This window comes from Cucurbita pepo, chromosome 13, assembly GCF_057944985.1.
Source record: "Cucurbita pepo subsp. pepo isolate OVF chromosome 13, ASM5794498v1, whole genome shotgun sequence".
NCBI lineage: Eukaryota > Viridiplantae > Streptophyta > Magnoliopsida > Cucurbitales > Cucurbitaceae > Cucurbita > Cucurbita pepo.
The window spans coordinates 14,462,308-14,485,627 of NC_141810.1; the positions used below are offsets into that span (position 1 = coordinate 14,462,308).

General features: G+C 35.7%; 4 protein-coding genes and 2 non-coding genes across 6 annotated transcripts; 3 read left to right on the plus strand and 3 right to left on the minus strand.

Moving 5' to 3' along the window:
- Positions 1 to 726: 726 nt before the first annotated feature.
- LOC111808055 (small ribosomal subunit protein uS8z/uS8w) lies at positions 727 to 2,301 on the minus strand. The gene is made up of 4 exons (XM_023693834.2): positions 2,143 to 2,301; positions 1,436 to 1,573; positions 1,186 to 1,346; positions 727 to 1,085 (listed from the first exon to the last, which is right to left on the minus strand). The coding sequence occupies exons 2-4, from the start codon at positions 1,566 to 1,568 to the stop codon at positions 987 to 989; spliced, it is 393 nt and encodes a 130-aa protein (XP_023549602.1). The 5' UTR covers positions 1,569 to 1,573; positions 2,143 to 2,301; the 3' UTR covers positions 727 to 986.
- A 3,574-nt stretch (positions 2,302 to 5,875) lies between these two features.
- On the plus strand, positions 5,876 to 12,934 carry LOC111808816 (uncharacterized). The gene is made up of 11 exons (XM_023695009.2): positions 5,876 to 6,154; positions 6,650 to 6,707; positions 7,804 to 7,901; positions 8,175 to 8,263; positions 8,381 to 8,464; positions 8,572 to 8,652; positions 8,750 to 8,815; positions 9,191 to 9,238; positions 9,355 to 9,453; positions 12,205 to 12,470; positions 12,567 to 12,934. Exons 2-11 carry the CDS (start codon positions 6,676 to 6,678, stop codon positions 12,721 to 12,723), a joined length of 1,020 nt encoding a protein of 339 aa, XP_023550777.2. The 5' UTR covers positions 5,876 to 6,154; positions 6,650 to 6,675; the 3' UTR covers positions 12,724 to 12,934.
- Positions 12,935 to 13,593: 659 nt separating this feature from the next.
- TRNAC-GCA (transfer RNA cysteine (anticodon GCA)) lies at positions 13,594 to 13,665 on the plus strand. Its single transcript has one exon. It is a non-coding gene; the product is annotated as a tRNA-Cys (tRNA).
- Positions 13,666 to 14,068: 403 nt separating this feature from the next.
- TRNAC-GCA (transfer RNA cysteine (anticodon GCA)) lies at positions 14,069 to 14,140 on the plus strand. The gene has a single exon. It is a non-coding gene; the product is annotated as a tRNA-Cys (tRNA).
- A 517-nt stretch (positions 14,141 to 14,657) lies between these two features.
- Positions 14,658 to 20,963, minus strand: ABO1 (IKI3 family protein). The gene is made up of 6 exons (XM_023694740.2): positions 20,516 to 20,963; positions 20,045 to 20,366; positions 16,626 to 19,683; positions 15,474 to 15,572; positions 15,077 to 15,395; positions 14,658 to 14,918 (listed from the first exon to the last, which is right to left on the minus strand). The coding sequence occupies exons 1-5, from the start codon at positions 20,672 to 20,674 to the stop codon at positions 15,080 to 15,082; spliced, it is 3,954 nt and encodes a 1,317-aa protein (XP_023550508.1). The 5' UTR covers positions 20,675 to 20,963; the 3' UTR covers positions 14,658 to 14,918; positions 15,077 to 15,079.
- Positions 20,964 to 21,166: 203 nt separating this feature from the next.
- Positions 21,167 to 22,184, minus strand: ECI1 (delta(3), delta(2)-enoyl CoA isomerase 1). Its single transcript, XM_023695184.2, has one exon. The coding sequence runs from the start codon at positions 22,059 to 22,061 to the stop codon at positions 21,345 to 21,347; it is 717 nt and encodes a 238-aa protein (XP_023550952.1). The 5' UTR covers positions 22,062 to 22,184; the 3' UTR covers positions 21,167 to 21,344.
- Positions 22,185 to 23,320: the final 1,136 nt, after the last annotated feature.

Below are 23,320 nucleotides of genomic sequence, written 5' to 3' on the forward strand. Positions count from 1 at the left end.
AAGAATAAGATGTCGTTTCAGAATTTTCATTGGTGGAAATTAAAAGAATAAATACCCGCCATGGCAGACGAATCAAAGCGTACGGTGGATGCGCCCGCAGGTAATCAATCGTACATGCCCAGAACCTTGTTTCCGTCAACGACACATCTCCGACGACGTTTAATTAACGCTCTCGTGAACAACTCAACCGCAAAACGGTGTCGTAGCCCGTGAGACGTTATGCAACATTGAATAGGTGCAAGAAATTTGGATTACAAATAAAAAGGAACAAATCAATTTCGCCTCCGATAAATTTTCACTGGCTTTCAATATATGAAATATTTCATTATAGATATAACTGTACAAATAATGAATCCTTGTCAATAGCAAGGAAAAACGGTAAAGAGTTACAATTAACTCGATGAGTCGAGACATCCCACTCGATTAAGAGATCAACAGTTCAAAAAGTAGATAACGTATGAACTCATATCTTAATACCGCGATTATGAACTCATATCAACCATGGCACCTAGTTGTCCACAAAGGCAGACCACTTCCTAGTAGTCATCAACTGGAATGCTTTATTTTATTTTACTAATCAATCAAGATAACGTATTTCTTAACCACTTCCTAGTAGTCATAAACATCGAGATAGCTTGCTTACGCATAAGGTTGCCGAAATGCCGAACCATACGCATAAGCAAGCTATACAACAAACAAATTGATGGTGGGGGAAGATCAATGTGGTTCGAGAAAATTGCAATCAATTCAGAAGCTTGACCAACTACAACAATTTCAGTTTTCAGTATGGTAAACAAATAGAACTAATAGATTAAGAAAAGGCTCATTAAACAATATCAACGTCTTCAAAAAGAATGCAGGCCAAATCCTGTATCCTCCCACTAACCAAAACGGCAACTAAAACAAAACAGGACTCTCTACTGCTTCCCATTTAAGTTCAAAGGTGCAGAAAATACCGAATGAAGAAATAAATCTCACGTCATTGCTTAGTAGAAGAAGCCAAGCACTTTACCACCAACGTTCTTTCTTCTGGCCTCTTCATGATCCATGATTCCCGCAGATGTTGTCAACACAATGAATCCAAACTGTAAACGTTCGATAATCGTTATTGTAAGAGTTTGACTTAGGCAAAAAAAAAAACACACACAAATCATGAGTATAATACTAGAAATAAGAAAAAAATACCTGTCTTGAGGGTAGCAACCTTGCAGTCCAACCTTCAATCTCCTTGACACCCACATCAAAACGGGGACTAATGACACCACATTTGTTCAGTCTCCCATTCAGTTCAACAACAATTTTCCCTGACCTATGATCATCAACGTACTCAAATTCCCCAATGTATCCTATAACAATGAAATTTTGAATAGAATTAAAATCAAAGAGGTTTAAAGTGCAAAGAAAAAGATTGAGCGAATTACTTAATAATGAATACCATGCTTCTGCATAACAAGAAGAAACTTGATGATAACTTTGGAAGATGGCCTTATCATGACCTGGCGCTTCCCCCGTTTCTCAGCATTGTACATGCTTTTAAGAGCATCATTCAGAACACTCACGCGCACCATTGTAACTGCAATTACGTAAATCCCCAAATTTCAAGTTAAGTATATCGCAAAATTAGACTTAACAGCTAGAAAGATCATTTTATCATCTTATACAAACTGCCAGTCACCACTCTTAGACCCAAATAATGCGAATATCGTTCCCAATTCGTAAAACCCTAGTTCAAATGGGAATCATTAAATAACAAAACAAGCCATAAGATTAATTAACAAACCATACAATCAACCCTTCATCGACTGACGGCTTACAAGAATCACTATATCGCCCTATACAAACTGCCAGCCACCACTCTTAGACCCGAATAATGTGTATATCGTTCCCAATTCCTAAAACCCTAGTTCTAATGGGAACCATTAAATAACAAGACAATCTATGAGATTAATCAACAAATCATGCAATCGACCCTTCAACATCCGGCGACTTCCAAGTTACCTCTCGAACAGTATATAAATTCGACGTATTACTTAAACCATCAACTAGAACAAGTAATTGAACATAAAAGATGAAAAACAAAACAAATTTCTAGCTTACAACATCAATAGCGATAGAAAATGAAGGGTAGAAGAAACCACGTACAGCAAAGAAGAAACGAAAGTTGCAGGGGCAACACCAAATGGGGGACGACTAGGGCTTCTTTCCACAGCTGAGAGAGAAGAGTAAGGATTAAAACCCTAGCGTATTTATACTACGTTAAAAATATATCTATATTCGCTCTGCGGCCCCAATTCTAGTCTCACCAATTGGGCCGAGCGGGAAGCTAGATATGCCTTCGGTTCAAATTATAGGCCTTCTTTTTCCATCTTTTTTTTTCCTTAAAAAAAAAAAAAAAAAAAAAAAAAACTTCAAATTACATGCCTTCGGCCCACATATTTATTACTGATTTTTTTGTTAATTTTAATTTTTTACTTTCAAGATGTTTATTTTGTGTCATATATATATATATATATATATGATCCATGATTTGAGGAGGTTCTACTCCGTGGAAACGCTCTTTAATGGAACTTTAGCTTTAGCTGGTCATGACTAAGAAATCACCGGTTTCGCTTGGTAGGGCGGGAATGCCTGACTTATCAATTTATCCGGTGAACTACTGGGGGCTCATGTAGCCCATGCCGGATTAATTTTATTCTGGGTCGGAGTAATGAACCTATTCGAAGTGGCTTGAGAAGCCCGTGTATGAACAAGGATTAATTTTACTTCCCCACCTAGCTACTCTAGATTGGGGGCGTAGGTCTTGGTGGGAAAGTTATAGACACCTTTCTGTACTGTGTTGGGAGTACTTCACTTAATTTCCTCCGCAATATTGGGTTTTGACTGTATTTATCATGCACTTCTAGGACCCAGACCCTTGAAGAATCTTTTCCATTCTTCGGTTATATGTAGAAAGAAAGATAGAAATAAAATGACTACCATTTTGGATATTCACTTAATTTTGTTAGGTATAGGTGCTTTTCTTCTAGTATTCAAAGCTCTTTAGTTTGGGGGCGTATATGATACCTGGGCTCCCGGTGGAGATGTAAGAAAAATTACCAACTTGACCCTTAGCCCAAGTGTTATATTTGGTTATTTACTAAAATCTCCTTTTGAGGGAGAATGATGGATTGTTAGTGATTTGAAAGATATAGTTGGGGGGCGAGTGAGACTGCAATTGTCCAATCCTACTTTTATCATCTTTCTTTAAAACTCAGTCTATTAATAAGAGGTTTTTTGTGATGTTCCACACCAGTTGAGGAGGAGGACAAACCACTATTTAAGGTGTGGAAACCTTCCCCACAAACGGGTTTCAAAGTCTTGAAGGGAAACTCTCTCCAGTGAAAGACCAAATAGGACATTATTTGCTAGCAGAGTGGATGTGAGTCATTATATTTTCACACCTTGTAAAAAAAAAAAAAAGTTAGGGAATGAATTTCATTTTTATTAAAAAAAAATGACAAAAAAAAAAAAAAAAAAAAAAAAACAACTAATGAGCTCAATTTATTAATTTTAGAAAATACCGTGGTATAAAATATAAAATTTACAAATTTGCTTAGACTTAGACTATGAATTTTCTGCGGAACACTGCAATCAACCAAAAAATGCGATCGAAAGAGAAGAAGATGCTGCCAATTTCCGAGTCTGAGGTGTGTCAATCGCTCTCCGTATTTTCGTTGGATCCCGTCGCTCAATTTGGCATTTCTCTGTAGATTTTTCACGGAAGACAGTTGCTGTTCGGTCTCTATCTATGTTTTTTTTTTTTTCACTCTCAATCAGTATACATTTTCATGTTCAAGAGCCCATTCATTTTAATATTGCAACTATGCGAAAACGGAGCTTGATTTTGGACTACAAACGATACGAAAAGGAATCACCGGGATTTATGGAAAGATACAAAGATTAGAAGCCAAATCCATTTGACATTTTAAAATTTTTCCATGTAGTCAACTCCATTTTTATAAATATTGTTTGACTAATTTTTCAGCTTCAGAATCCGACACATGGAATCTTGCTCCCTTCGAAGAGAAGACAACCAGAAGCTTATTGTCTTTTGATGGACAGAAAAATGTTAGTACTCTGTAATGCTTGATAGACAAAACTTTTTGGTGATGATTGGCTTACACTTGAAAATGTGAGCTCATATAATCTGCATAGTTAGAATTGGGTAATTTGTGTTTAGATTGTAGATTTATGATTATGAACGTCTTCTAAGAGTTAAGTTTATATTCATATAGCCTAAGATTTTGGTTTGGCTTCTAAATTTGGGTTTCATAAGTTTAATCTGTGAACTAAACACCCTTTTATAGATAGGTATTACCAGCTAGATTATCTAGAATTAGAAGATTATAGAGTCAGTGTTAAGGAGAACTAATGGGTTGGTTCTACTTGTTAATATGCATTAGAACAATGACGTATATTACAATCCTAAATAGCTGATCTCAAATAGAAAACACCCTTCCATAATAGAATTAATTTCCATATGAAGATTTTTTTTTCTTATAATTTGTCTGTATATGTGCAGCTATTATTGTTCTTCCATATGTCATGCTCTAAAGCTGTTTTGGTTAGTGGTGAATGTATAGAAATATTCAACAATATGGTGATGAATGAACCAGTAACCTGAGAAGACAATTATGCTGATAGATTTCATACTCATTGATTATTCAGAGTGATTATACTGTGATCTTCATGAAATGTAGGGACTAAAATCTTGCTTCCTTATCATTTACTGATAATCATGTGATTTTGGATCTCTACTTTCTGTCATACTAGGTTTGAATTCTTGTGAATCTAAGTTTGTATATTTGATTGTGATAATTAGAAAATTTAGGCCACTGTTAAAGAATTAGGCTTAGTGGGCATCCCATTAATTAGCGTTTTTTCTTCAGCTCGTATTTATTTCTAGATGTTTTGTAGTTTCCTGACAAAGTTTAAAGGGACTAGAAGATGGTTGTGAGGTCCCACATCGGTTGGAGAGGGGAACAAAATATTTTAAAACCGTAGACACATTTTAAAACCTCTCCCTACTTGACACGTTTTAAAACTGTGAAGCTGACAGCGATACGTAAACAAAGCGGACAATACCTGTCAGCGATGGGCGTAGGCTATTACAATGGCTGAATTGGAATGATTTAAAATGGATCCATGGTGTAAACACATCTAAATAATCTCCATTTCTTAGTTCAGATTAGGAATATGATCTTATTATTATTGTTTTAGGTCCTCTATGATTACTTATTTTATTGTGAAAGTTGAAATTATGGTATATAATGCACTCTATAATGGTATATAATGCATAAACTTTGTCATAATTATTTGGACTAATGTACAATTTTATATAGTTTTGTACGCTAATCTATACTAACCTGTGAAAGGAGATCCAAATTTTATATAGTTTTATATCTATATTTGACTAGCTATACTATCCACCTATCCTGCAATTATCTGTATGAATCAAACCAAGTCAAATTTGGTGAAAGCGAAACCAAACAGATAGCTACAAAATTTGCCAAAATTTAGATGTAAAGCCGACCCTCTTCTCACTCTGCAAGGTTCTTAGTCAGTTGGTCGTTTTATATGCCTTTCATACATTGAATATGCTTGTGATATTAGAACTCTCTATGAAAGGGAAATTTTCATCCTCACACTCAACAGATCTTGTTCTTATTTTCTATAAACAATCACAGTTATAATCGACAATAAAATCTGATTGTTTGCAGCTTATTGGTTCTGTTTTAAAAATATATATTACCAACAGTTACAGATTCATCACTCCATTATGTACAGTAAAATATTGTTTACTCTGACCATGAGTTGATTTTAGTATGCTTGTATTATTAAATCATCAATTTGAATCTCTTTTCATATTAAAAAAAATGGTTATCAAACCAAGTTAATTTAACGTGCATTTTCTTTTCTGAGTAAATAACTTGCTATCCAGCAAAAGGGCGAGTTACCAAAGTGCCCCAAACTCTCGCTTTCTCTTAATATATATGCATATTGTGCTTATGGGCTCCTTCAGGTTATATTGTTGCCTTTGTTGATTCATGCCTATAGAACCACCTGTCGAGTTGGTAACGCAAGGAAGCAAGATCGTGCTTGGTGCTGCTGAGAGGTGAGAATCAGGGAATGAAATTTCTTTGTTCACTACAATTCATTTTTATTTCAGTTTTCCAGAAATTTCTGGAGATTATGGATTCTGAAAGAAAAATAATTTAAACTAATAGAACTATTATGGTTGAAGAGTGAATTCAGTCTATTGATCCTCTTCTTCTTCCCTTCCTCCTATTAGGAGTACTATTTGGAATACATAGGGAAATACAGCTTTTGATATTTGATTTGTAGATCTGGCCATTGACTCTGAAATTCAGAGAGGTTCTCTGTAAGCTTGTTGTTCCATTCCAAGAACAAGGAGGTTGAAAGATATTGGTGGGAAGTGGTGGAAGCATTCTTGATCAGTTTCTTACATTGAGAAATTCTACTCTTTCATTGATAGTTTACGATATGTTTATTGTATATATATACTTAACATGATGGCTTAAATGACAAGACGTTTTCTTAATAAATTTGTTGTATGGTAACTTCTCACTTATAAATTTCTTTGTAGCAGGACACAGTGAGATTTTACTGGTTAACATGGATGTTCCATCGCAGGTGGTTAATAATTAGTACGTATCAGTTCTCTCTCTCTCTGTCTCTCTCTCTCTTTCATTCGTTTCTTGTATGACCATAGTTTGATGAGGTAACAAGGGCATGGACTTATGTTAGGATAATTACTCATTTGTTTATTTTTCCATTTTGAGGGAGAACTTCATAGGAAAAAAAGAACACAATGATCTAAAATCCGTTCGTTTGGGTTTGAACTACTTTTACTGGAATGTTATCTAATCAACTTCATCACTTTCTAGGTGTTTACCACTTAGCACTGACCGGTCATGGCACATATAATGTAACAGCCGAAGCCCACCGCTAGCAAATATTGTCCATTTCGGCCCTTTACGTATCGTTGTCAGCCTTATGGTTTTAAAACGCGTTTTCTAGGGAGAGGTTTCCACATTCTTATCAGAAATGTTTTGTTCCCCTCTCCAACCGATATGGGATCTCACAATCTACCCCCCTTGGGGGGCCAGCATCCTCGTTGGCACACTGCCTAGTGTCTGCCTCTGATACCATTTGTAACAGCCCAAACCCACCACTAGCAAATATTGTCCACTTTGGCCCGTTGCATATCGCCATCAGCCTCACGGTTTTATAAACGTGTGTGTTAGGGAGAGGTTTCCACACTCTTATCAGAAATGTTTTGTTCCCCTCTCCAACTGATGTGGGATCTCACGTATAAAAACCAAACTCCCTAAATACTGGGCCAACTTTCTTTTAATGCTCCTTAACTACTACTTCTTCTTCCATTTTCCATTTTCTTCTTTGATGGAGTGACTAGTGAGATGAGTCTTAAAGGATGAACCATGAAGGCCTACAAAAATATTGACCTTCTTATTTGAACCTAACAAGTATTATATTATGACAGCTATACCCTCTTGTTTGTTTTCTATCAAACTCTAACAATAGGCTAGAATGGACACCTTGGCAAATGTCGAGAAGTAGGGGCTTCGGATCTTTAGATATAACATTGAAAGTCCGGGGATTAAGTCTAAGTTGACAAACTTCATTAGAGAAAAAGAGGGAAAAATTATATACCTATAGATCTATGCATTCACACATACATATGTCTTAATCTTCCTCAAAAAGTTTGTTGATTAACTACAGTGGCTTCTGTCTGGAGTCCAAATTATTCAACAATGATGGCCAGCTAAAAGGTGAAGGCTTCACTATTCCTTGTCAGCACCCTCTTACCTACCAGCCAGGTAGTCAGTTTCTTCTTGATTTTCTTATATGGGTTAATGTTCTTCCTGATTTTTCCTGATTTCATGTTTGCTTTCCCTCATAGTTCTACCAACTACTTCAAGAATGATTTCACTAAACGACATAACATAATATCATTTGATTTTCATCACATTACTTTGCCCTATGTAACTCTGTAATTTTGGTTGAGTAACAAAATTCTGAACTTCAAAGGCCACTTTTGAGTGGTAATAATTGTGTTCTTAATGGTAATATTTGTGTTCTGTTTGCGGAAGGTTGCAATGCAAGTAAGTCCATGACTGAAAATGTTTCACCACAGTCGGTATTGTTTACCAAGAAGATTTCTTTTCTGCAGAATGAATCGGTAACACCTCATCCCCTCTAATGATTTCCCTGCTTGCTTTTAAAACTTCAACTTTCCATGGATTTACTGCTTCTCCTGAAAAACTTTGTGTACTCCTTCAATCTTCTGGCCTAATAGCATGCAAAGAAACGCGAGTTCTTCGCCCAGAAAGGCGTACAAGCAGCCCCATATGATCTGGCAGGGGATAACAAGAGAATGAAGGTCAGTGCCTTTGATTAATATAAACAAGAACAAGAACAGCCTAAGGATGGGGTAGAGTGAACCCCTCCCAAACTTGTGCACTTTCATTTCTCTTTTATTACTTGTAGTTGCAGGAACCAGCAAGGAGAAGCCAAAGGCTTAGTGATAAAATTACTGCCCTTCAAAAGCTGGTTTCCCCTTACGGCAAGGTTGGTATTTTCTTTTCTTCTTAAAGTAGACTATAAAATAATATAAGAAGTAATTCCTTTTCTTAAACAGTATGTCATTTTTGTTAACTTATTGTAGACTGATACCGCATCTGTTCTTCAAGAAGCCTGTCTTTATATCAAATTCGTTCAAGAACACATTCAGGTACAGTTCACTGAGACACGAGCTTTCCCGTTACTTCCATAGTATAAGTTCTTGTCTCTTTAAAATCATTTCTGTGAGATCTCACATCGGTTGGGGAGGAGAACGAAGCATTCTTTATAAGAGTGTGGAAACCTCTCCCTAACAGACGCATTTTAAAAACTTTGAGGAGAATCTCGAAAGGGAAAGTCCAAATAGGACAATATCTGCTAGCGATAGGCTTAGAATATTACAATTTCAATCCAAGTATAACTCAGTAGACAAGACACGGGAAGAATATAAACTTTAAAGTTTATTGCTCAAGTATTTTTGTTGGTTAAAAAAGGTGGCTTGAAGCTTGAAATTCATAGCTTTTTTTTTTTCCTGGCTTTGGAGCAGAATCTACTTCAGATGCAGAGTAGCTCATACAAAAACCTAAATCCTCAGGTAAAACTGTAAAAAATCTTCAGCTTCTTATGGTGAAATTTCAAGAGGAAGAAACAATTGTAAAAATTACTGCTCCATTTAAGGTGGGTCTGTCTGAAACTTTATCTTTTCTTCAGGGAACTCAACAGAAGCAAGGAAATCTAAGAAGTGAAGGACTATGTGTGGTTCCTGTGACTTTTACCCAGAAAATAGCCCTCAATAAGGACATAAATTTGGTGTCCTGAATTCAGTATGATGTATCAGAACGACATGTCGGTTCACCAACCTTATTCTGTAGGCTAATTTCATGATGAATGAATTACTGCCGATCCTGCCATAATTATTATTATTGTAGTTTTAAATATAAATTAATTGAGTTATATTTATATAGTGAAAATAAAAAATAATAACCAATATAGAAAAAAACAGTCATAGTCGGTCGGAAAATCTTAAAAAATAATATTGAAATATAAATTGGAGTCCGTATAAAATTTTTAAAAAATTTCAAAAAATTAGGTTAATTGCCATAAAAGATGCATAAATTACAAAGTATATACTAAAAATGAATTTTATTTTTTATAAATCAAATCAGCCGAAACGATGCCCACCGCAAAAATTAGGTGGAACCAAATAATTGGTAGAATGTTTGGATTTTTAACCGTCTCGGTGACATTAGCAATCGCCCCCACCCCCTGGGTGATCCGCTACCACAAATTTATTATTTTATTATTAATTAATTATTATTATTATTGTAATTTATATTTATAATATTGGATTTTAATAATTAGCGTCGAATCTCTTTGCACAGCACAGCCCTCGTTTCCCATCCCATCGTCCTCCTCCCTTCACCCTCTCTTCTGTCTTCTTTATCAACTCGCTTCTGGTTGCCCTAATTTTTCTCAGCCTTTCTCGCCATTTCTTTCGTTTTCTCGCCCCCATTATTTTCTCGGCAAAATGGTGAGCGTTCCTGCCTCTTCTATGCTTCGTTCCACTCATTTATATGTTTTTTTTTTTTTTTTTTTTTCTTTCCATTTATTTGTTAATTTGTTTCTTTAGTCTTCCTCTATTTGTTCATCTTTGTCGCTTTTCTGTTCGATCCGTGGAGTTCTTGGTTGGTTTGAAACGGAATCCTTGTAAATCGCTGCACCGATTGGTGGTTAATTTGTTTTTCCTTCTCGATGATCATTTTTGGTCCGCTTGTTTATTGTTTCAATGGCCATAGACTGTTGATTATGCTGAGATATTAGTGCTTGTTTTTTTTTTTTTTTTAAATATCGACTGCCATGCACTTGTAAGCGTGTGGGTAAAAGCATTGGCCACCGTTGATGTAACGATATATTATATTCTCGTACATTTGTTGCAATTTTCATTAGGACCTTGTAACTGTACTCTGTTCTCGAATTATAGTTATTTCAAGATTATGTAATAGAAAATTTGGACTGGTTCTTGTAAAAGAAGGATGCATGGGTCCAATTATTTTATCAATCTTTTAATTAATTTTGCAATTATTTTTTTCATTTTACTCATGGAAGGGGATAATCTCAGTGGTTTAAACACATGCATTTGTGTTGATGGATAATTAGTATCGTGATATTTTTCATTGCATGATCCTAAAGAGAGTTGATGAATCCATAAAATAAAAAATAAAAAAATTATAATTTGGTAAGCTAGGAATGCTTAATGATATAGTTTCAAGGGAAGAACTGAAGGATGTTGGATAAGGTAAGCATCAAATTAACTATTTAAGTAGAGGTTTATTAGCGGAGTAGTCCATCTCATATTTGTACATTTTGTCCTACGGTGCTTGTCACCACCATCACCATTAAATTCCTACATGAATTTAAGATATTCCACTTGGGGAGAGTCTATGAGTCGCCCTCTCCTCCCTCATCTTGTTCCTTCTTTGTTCTCTTCCATTATTTCTTAGTTTGTTTCTCCCTTATCACCATCACCATTAATGTGTGAATGTTGGGAAATGGGGATAGGAGGCTTGTTTGGCATAGACTAAAGAGTTGAGCATCAGAACTCGAAGGTGCGTTTCGATTAGAAATTAAAAGGCAGCAGCTTTAGAATTTCAGGTAGGAGCTGGTTAAAGTATGCCTTCTTCACATTAAAGGACAGGGTCAAGTTTTACCAAAGGTTGTGTTCATACTGTAATGTCTTTTTTAGGGCTTCCTTTAAAGAAGCTAGGATCTAAGCACTTTGTTAACTGAACTTTTTGCATCTGCGGTTCTGTGTTCAGACGATTCAATTTTAGGGCTTTCTTTCCCACTTTGTTATCTAAACCATCTTTTTTGAAAGGCCTTGGAGTAGGGAATATTGAATCGAAGAATGTGTTGCTGTTATGTTTTATCTCTAAGTAGCTTTGGATATTTTCAAGAGTAAATGACTTGTTATGTTAAGAATTTATTTGGCTCTTTACTCTCTCATGCTAGCAATATTTCTAGCAGTCCTTGGTTATAACACTGTCTAATGGAAATCTCTCTCTCTCTCTCTCTCTCTCTCTCTCTCTCTCTCTCTCTCTCTCTCTATACTTATAATTAACTCCGCTGCCTTATTGGCGATGTCATTTGTCTACAATAATTTATAATTACCTTCACTTCTCACTCTAGAGCTAGTTGGAGATGGACTTTTTCTTTCCATACTTCCTCCCCCAGGAAAAAGAATTAAGAAAAGAAGGAATCGGAAGTTGTTAAATCGTTTGGTGGAGTAATTGTATTATTTTGTTGTAGTTTAAAGATATGAAGCTTCACAGCCCCCAACACTATTTTCACACTCAAACCAGGTATCTGTTTATCAAATTTGAGCTGCATGGACGTATTTTCTAGCAAAGATGTGAACTCATTAGAGAAATGGGAAATTGGCCACTTTTCCTCCATCTTTATCTAGCTTGCACTGGACTTCTACTATGGTTGGGGTTCATGGGTGCCATGGGGATTTATGTTCTCTGAGTTCATAATTTATATTTGTAAATCAATCTTTCACAGGCAAATGCAGCATCCGGGATGGCTGTGCATGATGATTGCAAGCTTAGGTTTCTGGATTTGAAGGCCAAAAGAACCTTCCGTTTTATAGTATTCAAGATCGAAGAAAAATTGAAGCAGGTTGTGGTGGAAAAGCTTGGCGAGCCATCTCAAAGTTATGAGGACTTTGCTGCCAGCCTTCCTGCCGATGAATGCCGATACGCAGTCTATGATTTCGACTTTGTGACTGAAGAGAATTGCCAAAAGAGCAGGATTATATTCATTGCATGGTAAATGTACCACACAGCCTTCGCTCTCATTTTTGAAACGGGTTCTTTCATTTTGTGAACATGCATTCTAACTCATGATTCATCAATTGTATTAAGGTCTCCTGATACATCAAAGGTGAGAAGCAAGATGATTTACGCAAGTTCCAAGGACAGATTCAAGAGGGAGTTGGATGGCATCCAAGTGGAGTTGCAAGCAACTGATCCTACCGAGATGGGGCTTGACGTTATTAGAAGTCGGTCGGGGTCGGGTTAAGTCATTGTGATGCCAGAGCTGGTGGTGTTCATAGATTGTGGGCTCCAAACTTGCCTTTTATGATGCTATATGATAATATTGGCTTGTTCTTAAGAGGTTTTACCTAAGATTTTGAAGGATGACTGTTCTTTGGGTTTGGTGGATTTTAGTTGGATGGATATTTATGATATGCACAGGGTAAATATGGATCAATGCCAGTTTGGTTCTATCAGGATAACCGCTCGGAACAATTTTCAATGATTTTCGAGTTTATTAGGTTCCATTCCTTTCTACACAAATCTCCTTGTGGTTTCATCTTCGTTTCATGACCCAATTAAATTGTGACCAAGGTTTGCTGTAAAGCACCCGCTTGTGCTTTTTGGGAGACAATAATTCACCTTATGGGATATTTTTAAATGCATTACTGCTAGCAATTATTTTGACTAAGCCGAACGTTTCTCGGTGCATTCTCACAGATTAAGTTATACTGTTTTTTTCTTCTGACTAATAGATTTATTTATTTATGCGATGATGTATTTTTTTAACTAACTGAGTTGGGTATAGTTTGACATGCACGTTTTTAAACTTTAGTACTCGTTACTAAATCTTTGAACGCTTCATATTTTTGTAATATAGTTAACTTTACATTTAATAGATTTGTGATAAATTTGAGACGGGAGGTACAAAATTGAAAGTTTTATTAATCACATATGTATAATCATACTTTGTAGCTAATTGAAAGTAGTTTAGAAAGTAAAGTTGCAAATTCGGAACTATAATCGAAATTTTGCAAAATAAATCATTTGAGAAGGCAATTGTAAAGATTATGCGAATTCAATCGTTTCTTTTTTTTAATTTTTTATCTAAACGATCGTATTTATCATCAACCTAGGGTCTATAGCTCAGTGGTAGAGCATTTGACTGCAGATCAAGAGGTCACCGGTTCGAACCCGGTTGGGCCCTATTAACATCCTCTTTTTTTATTTACCAATGTTTAAAGATTTAAAAATGATCGATTGTGCAGTATAACCTACCACTTTTAACTATTATTCAAATAAATAAAAAAAATCTAATGACCTTTTCTTTTAAAATTATTATAAAATTTGAGCTAAAATTATCAATTGAATTTTTTAGAAAAGTTCGGTTGGCTAAATAATAATCAAATTTGAAAAATATAACAACCCATCTTACAGTTTAATTCTTAATCTGATGCTTTATAATGAATCATCTTTTCAAACGGAAAATGGTTGGGAAAAAAAAAAATCATTCCTTTTAGTTACAAAATTAAAATCATCAAATCTGCCTCTGACATTCATAATCATGTTGTTTAAATAAATTAGAAAATAAAAAAAACACCATCAATCAAGGGTCCATAGCTCAGTGGTAGAGCATTTGACTGCAGATCAAGAGGTCACCGGTTCGAACCCGGTTGGGCCCTTTTTTTTTTTTCATTTTTCTTAAACACCGTATTTCAAAATAAGAGTCACTGTTTAATTTTATTTTTATTAAGATCTAAAATTTATCAAAATTTATCAAAATTTATCAATTGTGCAGTACATCCTCTCACAGATAGACCTGCCCACACTTTTAACTATTATTCAAATAAATAAATTTAAAAAATAAAAATCTAATGACCTTTTCTTTTAAAATTATTTAAAAATTAGAGTCAAAATATTTTTTTAGAAAAGCTCAGTCGGCTACATAATAATCAAATTGAAAAATATAATAATCCATCTTACAGTTTAATTCTTAATCCAATGCTTTGTAATGAATCATTTTGTCAAACCAAAAAAGGTTGGAAAAACAAAATAAAAAATCATTCTTTTAAAATCATCAAATCTGTCTCTGACATTCATAATCTTGTTATTAAATAAATTGAAGAAGCTATAATTTAAGACTCGCTGCTAGTGATGTCATAGTATAAATAAATAAATTAATTAATTAAAAAAAAAAAAAAAAAGAAGCTATAATTTTTTTTCATAAATCTTCAAAAGATAAATCCAGTAATAACTTAAATAAGATCCTCATCTAAAATTTTCAACTCTCAGCATGAAGATCACTACTGATACAGAGATTCTAAAAGCAAAAGATTTCTGCAAAACTTGGATTGAATTCTATCAGAACTCATTCTTCTGCTCACCCAGACCTACTCCAGTGCTTCAATTTGAGATTGCAAAGGCTTTAATTTGAAAGCAGGTTTCTTCCCTTGGTTTGAACTGAATACAGAATAAAAAAGAAAATTAGAACACAATTGAAAATATATTGAGCTAAATGGAATGTCAATGTGAAGAGATATGCATATCAGCAGCTCAGGTTTCTTCCGCCTAAAAACGTTACAAGAAATAGTATCGAGCTTCGAGTTGCCGAGGCTAACCAGTCATGAAGAGAGGAACACTTTAGAACGCCACGAGAAAACTTCTAATTTTTGGACTTCGCTTTTCAATGCTTGTACATAATTCTCCAATGTGTCTGCCTGTTCATTTATTGTATCACTAGAAACAGTATCATTTGCAAGGTTTACAGCTGCCATTTGTGAAAGTTGAAAGTTCTCTGCAGTTCGTTGGAGCTTCTTTGCAGTTTCTTCCTTTCCCAGCATCATAAGAGAAACCAATAAAGATTTAAGCTCAGACCTAGCCCCAGCAGTTAGAGACATGCCCTTTAAATGCTCAACAAGAGCCATCTCCTCTCCAGGACTACACGTGTAAAATAATAACGTTATTTCATGAGCAACAAGATGCCATAGTTATAAGAAAAATCATCAGTTTAGATACCTTCCCGGACGAATTTTTCCCCTACTTTTCTGACGTTTTGCCTCTCTTGATTTCCTACCTGCAGTTGTGCTCATGGAAACAGTTGAACTCCTTCTACTCCTGTTCATAAAATTTTTTATAAGAGCTTCTGTTCGTAATTTTAGGATGGCTTTGCCAAATATAAGTAACACCATCTTTCCAGGATGACCGATATTCCATCTTCTTCATGTTCAATCAAATAATAAGAGTTCGAAGAAATAAGGCTTGGCATGAAAAATGGAACTTCAAAGAAAGAGGAAAGATTGTATTTTGAAAAAGGAAACAATGTGAAAAAAGAACAAGCAAAAAATTCCGACAGCTTTGTCCTGGATTAGCCAGTTATCCGAAACATAAAGTTTTAATGTTGCCACATCAAACTATACATACCATATATACAATATCAGCAGAATCAGTAAGGATCTATTTCCAAATACAGGTAGATTAGGACCTCTAGGGGAGTAATTATATCAGAGAAACACAAAAGAAGCTAAGCCAAATCCATGAAATTAAATTAGGTGTCGAGTTTAGAAGTTTGTTATCAATCAAGGTCCGATTCAACAACATTCTTATTTTCCATATTTAATTTATTTCCTATGTTTTTAAAAATGTTTTTTGTTTTAAAAGAAAATAATGAAGATGTTTCTTTTGTTTTTATTATTTTTTATTGTGGAGGTTTAAACATGCACCTTGACCATTCTTATGAGACAAATGTATAAACCTGCAATGTAACAGCCCAAACCCACCGCTAGCCGATACTGTCCTCTTTGGGCTATCCCTTCGAGGGCTTCCTCTCAAGGTTTCAAAATATGTCCACTAGGGAGAGGTTTCCACACCCTTATAAGAAATGCTTCGTTCTCCTCTCCAACCGATGTGGGATCTCACAATCCACCCCCTTGGGGGCCCAGTGAGACACTGGCACATCGCCCGATGTCTGGCTCTGATACCAATTGTAACATACAACCTTTGGAGTCAAGAAACAACATTCAGGTGGGACTTCAGCAAACACTAAATGTTAAACTTCCAGAGGTTATATAGCCAAACATGAGTACCTTATTTATATAGCAAACACAGATAATACTTTGTAAATATCAAAGAACAGCAAAGCAGTACGATAAAGAAGCATAGAATACATACCCAGCTGAGTAAGCACTCATTCCACTCAAATTACTGCTAGCTTCTGACGCAGTATCATCATCAAAATTATTCATTGAACTTTCCTCTGCCTTGATTTTAGCAGCAAGAAGTAGTCTTCTCTGCCGAACAGCTAAGTATCGAGTTAAATATTTCCCGACTTTCTCCAATCCTTCCTCATATTCACCAATAAGCAAGTTTGCACATTCCACAGATGCATTCTTCATTTCTGAAACTAAATCTTCTCTCTGATGCATAAAAGCAATTCTCAAAGCCTGTTCCCAGTCCCTAGCACTAATTAACAACGCCATCCCACGGTTAATATCCCTACAGTACTCCAGGGAAATTGTAGCAGCTTCACCTGGTTTTCCAAGAGCTTGAAGCTCTTCACAAAGTTCATGAGCCAATTGTAATATCTCGTCTTCTCTCATTTTAAGCAATCCAGCGACTATAAACACCTGCCTCCAGTTACCACTAGCACGATATGATTGCAAAGCCTTTTCCAAATTGAAACAGCAGAGATAAGTTTCTGCAGCATCCTCAAAACTTTTTTCATCACTGAGATAATCACCCCAGGCCTCGAGGACTAATTTCTTCTTGGTATCATCTGTGATCAACTTAAGTCCCAAAGGGAATAGCTGAGGTTGTTTCTTCATTAGGTTCATACAATCAGAAAAATGATCCTCCCCAGCTGAAACAATATGATTTAAAGCTTTCTCAGATCTTGACAATCTTAGGTCAATATTATAGCACATTAGGAGGAATGGCATCTTCTCCAATTCCTGAAGATAAGGGATAAATTCTTTTGGATCCCGCTGTGAGTTTATTGCCACAATAGCAGCAAGTTTTAAATCATAAAGGCCTAAAGCAGTATCAAAAACAGCATCGGCATCAGACAACCATAAGAGATGTTTAAGAGCTTCTTCAGAAGAAGGATAAGATGTTCTCCTCGGGTCATCAGAATTCGACAGTTCAATTTCACGTATGACTTTTATCCTCTCCAAAGCTTCTTCAAGTGCTGGCGGATCACTACGTGCAAGGGTGGTCAAAATGCATAGTTCTCTTGCTGGACTTTCCATCATATGCTCCTCAACAGCCCTCCTTATGGCCAATAGGACTGAAGAAACCTTGTTTTCTACATGAGTATCTTTGGATACTCTCAGTGCTCCAACTTTATTGTCATCCATGCATGAATTGGATGTGAAGTTTTTATACAAGGTCTCCGTTACATTTTCGTTCTTTATAGCACAAACAAATTCAGTGATGTGGCTAAAATTATTAACTTGCTTCACAAAATCTGCCGCAGACTGGATAAATGTCTGTAAACCGCAGTAATCAACAATGACATTAAAATCTATCCTATGGCGCCTAACCATAAGAAGTGCATCTCTAAAGCGTCTTTGAATCAATGCATTAGTGATAGATGCGAGTACCAACTTTCTTGGATATATGCACTCTAGATTTCCTCGAGCTGTTTGTAATATCACAGCAGCAGCATCACCATGTAGAACACCAACAATTTTGGCGCTTCTTTCCCATATATAAATAAAGTTTCTACCTTCTTCTTCTTTGCATTTGTTACTAGCTTGGAAAAAGTTGTATTCCTCGTCTATTTTCTTATGCAATACATCCAGGATGTCGAGAATACAGAGGATATCCTGTTTAGTTGCTAAAATCAAATGCGTAGTTATTTGGTCACCCAAATTTGAGTAAAAAGAGAAACCACTACAATTGTTGCAGACTACCATCCTATTCAAATGAACCCTCCCAACATCATCAAGTCCAAAAAGAAGGGGCTTTAATAACCCATTATTATCCACCAAAGCCACGCTCATCCAGGGACAAGATGATGAAAAACTCTTATCCTCCTGCTTCAAAAATTCACCAGAAAAGCCTGACCCTGATGCATACTTGAGAATTTCCCCACCATTAAGCTGGAGAAATGCAGTACAGTTCTCAGCAGGATTTGAAGCTACACAGATGACAGGTCCTTCAATAAATTTTCGATTAGAAATCCTTGCATGCCAAGCAGAACATGTAGGTAAACCTGGAACATGATCCTTAGAACATTCAAGATCAATTTCCAATAAACAAAATCCAAGAGGCTCCTCGTTTGGGGAGCCTTGAGAAACATAATTATAGTCGTCAGACCCATAATGAGAGACAACAAGAAGTTTATGCACGTCCAACCACACAAATTGCTGAAAGGAGCCAAATGTTGATTCAAAAGATGAAGCTTCAACATAAAATTCCTTTCCTTCTAGTTCTTCCCAGAAATCAGCTGCAGGAAACTCAACAGTGCATAAACGCCCGTCTGATAAGAAGGCAGCCAAACAACTCTTGGAATTCTTAGAATAAAAGGCCACATCACGGACAGCACTTGAAAATTTCAAGCTGAATAAATACAGAGGAGGTGGCATGAGTGATAAAGAAAGAGGGGTCACTAGTATCTTTGCATCATCAATGATCAATGCTGTTGAGTTCTCCACGATAGCTGAAATCCATATAAAGTTGTACATTGTAATTTGTCCATGAACAGTCCAACAAAATAACTGAAGAGGCCTTGTTGGATCCCATACAAACCTAACCATATCCTGCTTTGAGTACCGAATTTCATGCTTCAAGTACCAATGATTATTGCTGAAAAACCAGACTTTTACAGAATCGTAATTTTCACATCTAACAATAGCAGCAAGAAGATCTGAACTGCAATTCCACTTCAAAAGTTCAACTTTTGAACTATTTTTCTCGTTAATATGAAAAGAACTTCTTTCTAATCCATTCCTTTCAAAAAATACTACAGTAGGACATTCAATTTCACTTTTCTTATCATAAACAGCTGCAATTTTGGCTCCACTGGGCATCCAATCCAAAACTCCTTCCACAAAGTTTTTCAATTCAGATGAAGCATGCAGGGAACCTCCATCCCGCTCCCAGATCTTGAGCTTCTTAAGTGAAGTATTAGAATTTTCGACATCACTTAGTGTCACAAAGTATTTCCCATCACCTCGCCAAGAAATGGAACTTTCAAAATCATTTTGTTCTGAAAAATTTGGTTCACCTGAAAACACAATCCAACCATATTAACTAATATTCGGAAATTGAAACCATTTCTAATGTTACCATGGATGGTCCTTAAAATGACCAGAGAACAACAAGGAGCACCTTGCAGCCAACGTCATCAAGTAATTAAATGTGTACTCAAAAGTCATCAGTTAAACAAAGATCATCAACTCTCTATGGAAATAGCAAGTGGCATAATGAAAAGAAAAAAGCTCTACGAAAAGGTCATTATTTTGTTATCAGTGAGCCAGGTGCAAATTTGGTATATACCGCAATACACATGTTGAGATAGGTAAGATATAACATAAAATACCCCCTTCAGTAAAGTATGGAAGAACACCTTACGTACGTCAACACACCTTCAGGAAAATCCTCGAGAGTGTTCTCATACATCAAATCCCAATCATGAGTCATTACTAAAATCTGCCGAAGCCCCGAAATTATGCATAACAAATCACCATCTGGACTAGGTGAGATGCGTTTCACACCACCCTCCACCCTGCCAACAACTTCACTCCCACTTCCATCCACGGAAAACAGCAAAAGAAGTCCACTGCGAGTTCCCACTATCAGAGCTTCTTTCTCCATCAAATAATCAAAGGACGTAACACAGTCCCCAGTTTCCACGTCTATATGATGAACTTCAGCAGGCAACATGGCTACGCTCTTCATTCTTTCATTCTGATACATCGAACAGAAAAACGCGAATAACAAGCATATTTAGCACAGTAAAACATCGAAACCTCATAGAATTGATTCGAGAAAAAAAAAAAAAAAAAAAAAAAAACAGAAAGAAGACGAATTTGAAAAGCGAGAAGGTTAGAACTCACATGGAACGAAGTAAGCTGAGTAGTGTATACGAAATTGGCGGAGGAAAGGAAGAAGAGACGATTCCGCTCAATGTCGAAGGCGGAGAACTGTACAACTTCTTCATCGGTCTGTAATTCGAGTTTGAGAGAGCTCTCGGTGTAAAGCTTCAAGTTATTCATCTCGGAACACAGAAATCTCGAATCTTCAGAGAGAGCTGGGGTTTTTTTAGGGTTTTAGGGAATTGAAGCCTTCGAAGAAGATGAACTTTTCACGGCGGCGGTTGCTGCCAGGTTATTTATATAACCTAGTTCCTCCGATCGGTCAGTGGGAATTTTAGTCCATATTATTAGAAACACCGCCCTTATGTTCACCGCTACAGTTAGTGGCAGAGCATGTTAATAAGTTGGCTAACGAAGGGTATTTTTGTCACGTTCGTCAAGTGAAGTGACTCGGCTTGACGGGTATAGCCGGTTAATTTTCCCCACTCGCTTAATTTCACATCCAATTATTTGAATAATATCCTCTTAAGTATATGGTGAAATGTATTTAAATTAATTAATTTGACATTTAATTACATGTGTATGTATCCTAAAAACCAACTTTTAACTTTAATTCTATAATTTTTAATTTGGTTTCTATCTAATTTTAAATTTTATTTTTTAAAGTAGGAAAAAAAAAAGGACCAAGGACGATTTCGGTGATATATATATATATATTTTTTTTTCAAATAAATATTGTCATGATTTTTATTTAGTACATTTAGGGTTTGCATATATTGAATGCATTTAATTTTATCAACATAGATGATAAAACCCACCCATCCCCTGTCAGTCAGCCACCGAATTGGCGTCAGAGCTTTGCGACGGAGCAACGGGCTCCAATGACATTCAGAACCTCAGAGAGAAGCTCCATCCGATTCCCGGCGTAAATGTGGCCGTCCCATTTCCTCGCCACCACATCCTCCGCCAATTTCACGGCAGCTGCGACGGTCTCCGCCGCACCATCGTGCGCCGATTCAATAATTCCCATTTCCAGAGCCTTATCCGCCGTCAGTTTCGGCGCTTTCAAAACGACGTCGCGTCGAACAGACGCTGTTCCTATTTTGCTCTTGACCAGAACCGTAAACCACGACGGAATCACTCGACGAATGTCGAGTTCGCTCATGTACAGAAATCCACGATCTCTCCTCATCAGGATGTAGTCGTGACTCATCGCCAAAATGAAGCCGGCCGCCGACGCATGACCGGTAACGGCGGCGATCGTCGGCATCGGAAGCGTGATTAGGTCGGATACGACAGATTTTAACTTATCGTCCATCAGAATCATTTTATCCATTGAGGTCTTCGCCCAATCGAGATCGTAGCCATTAGAGAAGAACTTACCTTCTGCTGTGGTGATTAGGGCGAAACTAGCGGAATTTCCAGCGACAACAGCGGATTCAGCCTCAGAGCGAACTTGACGAACAGAGGATTGAATAGCATCTAGAAGATTGAGATTGAGTCTGTGCTCACCGGGACCAGTTAGGGTTAGGAGAAAGATATTCCCTCTTCTCTGTAACGAACACATTTTTTCTGAGCGTCGCCGAGCGGTAGAGGATCGAGATGAACCCTAACGGAATTTCGCCGGTAGAAAATGACAGTCTGCGGACGGCAGGTCTTTTAAAGAGAGCGATTGGGACGTCGGCGGCTATTGCAGCCTTTTGTAGATCATTGATGGAAATGTGAACATAAATAAACTATCGGCGGTAGGTGAAATTTAATCTTTTTGGTCGGCATTAATTTTTAATACTCATTTTCCAGGAAAACAAATGTTTTTTATTTTACTAAATCATAAATGAGAGTATAATCCACGTATACCGTTCAATAAATAAAAAATAAAAAATTATTTGATTGAAATAAATATAATTAGTCAAATATCTCTATATTTTAAAAAAAATGATTTAAATATTTTAATCAAAGAAGTTAGATATTTTATTAATAAATAATTAGATATTTTAAAAATAGATCGTTTAGGCTCTATTATCTCAAGAGAGTATCTTGCAATCTCTTCGTAAGTGCTCCCACAAAGAGTTAGTGTTCAGTCTTTCATCCGTTCAAATTTTGAATATTCAAAATTAAATTACTCATTTCAAAATTCAAAATTTAAACTAGTTAATGGTTGGTTAGTTTGACCCACCTGTATTAAAAAAATTAATTTTTAATTACTTTGGTCTATAACTTAAAATTAAAGGATTAGCTTAATCATAGTCATTATTTTTTATTATTTAACAAATACGTGTCATAGTGAATATCATATGTGTGTGCATAAGAGCTACAAAAATTAACAGGCGTAAATTATTTACAATTATTTAAGGCATATTTGAAACTTATTTTTTCTCACTTATTATATAAATTATGCTCGCAAATATTTTATTTATTTTTTAGTCTAATCTATAACATTGAAATATCTAGTAATCGAATTGGATGTCTTATCCAATTTAATTATATTTAAGTTAATTATGTTTAGTGGCACTTTTGATTTTTTTTTTTTAAATATTGTTTTTTTATAGTTACTTATTAAATTTGGCATCTTAAAAGTTTATGAAACATAAGAATATGATTAAAGAAATATAATATTTAATTGCTGTTGAATTTAATTTCAATTTTAAAATTATTCCAACAATTATGTTAATTCGTTACCAAACAAATATAATATTTAATTTGCTGTTAAATTAAGTAGGTAAATTAAGAATTTAATTTAAAATTTAAAATTATTCCAACAAATATGTTAATTCGTTACAGAAAAAAAAAATTACAATCATTTTTTATTTCTACTAGAAATTTGCC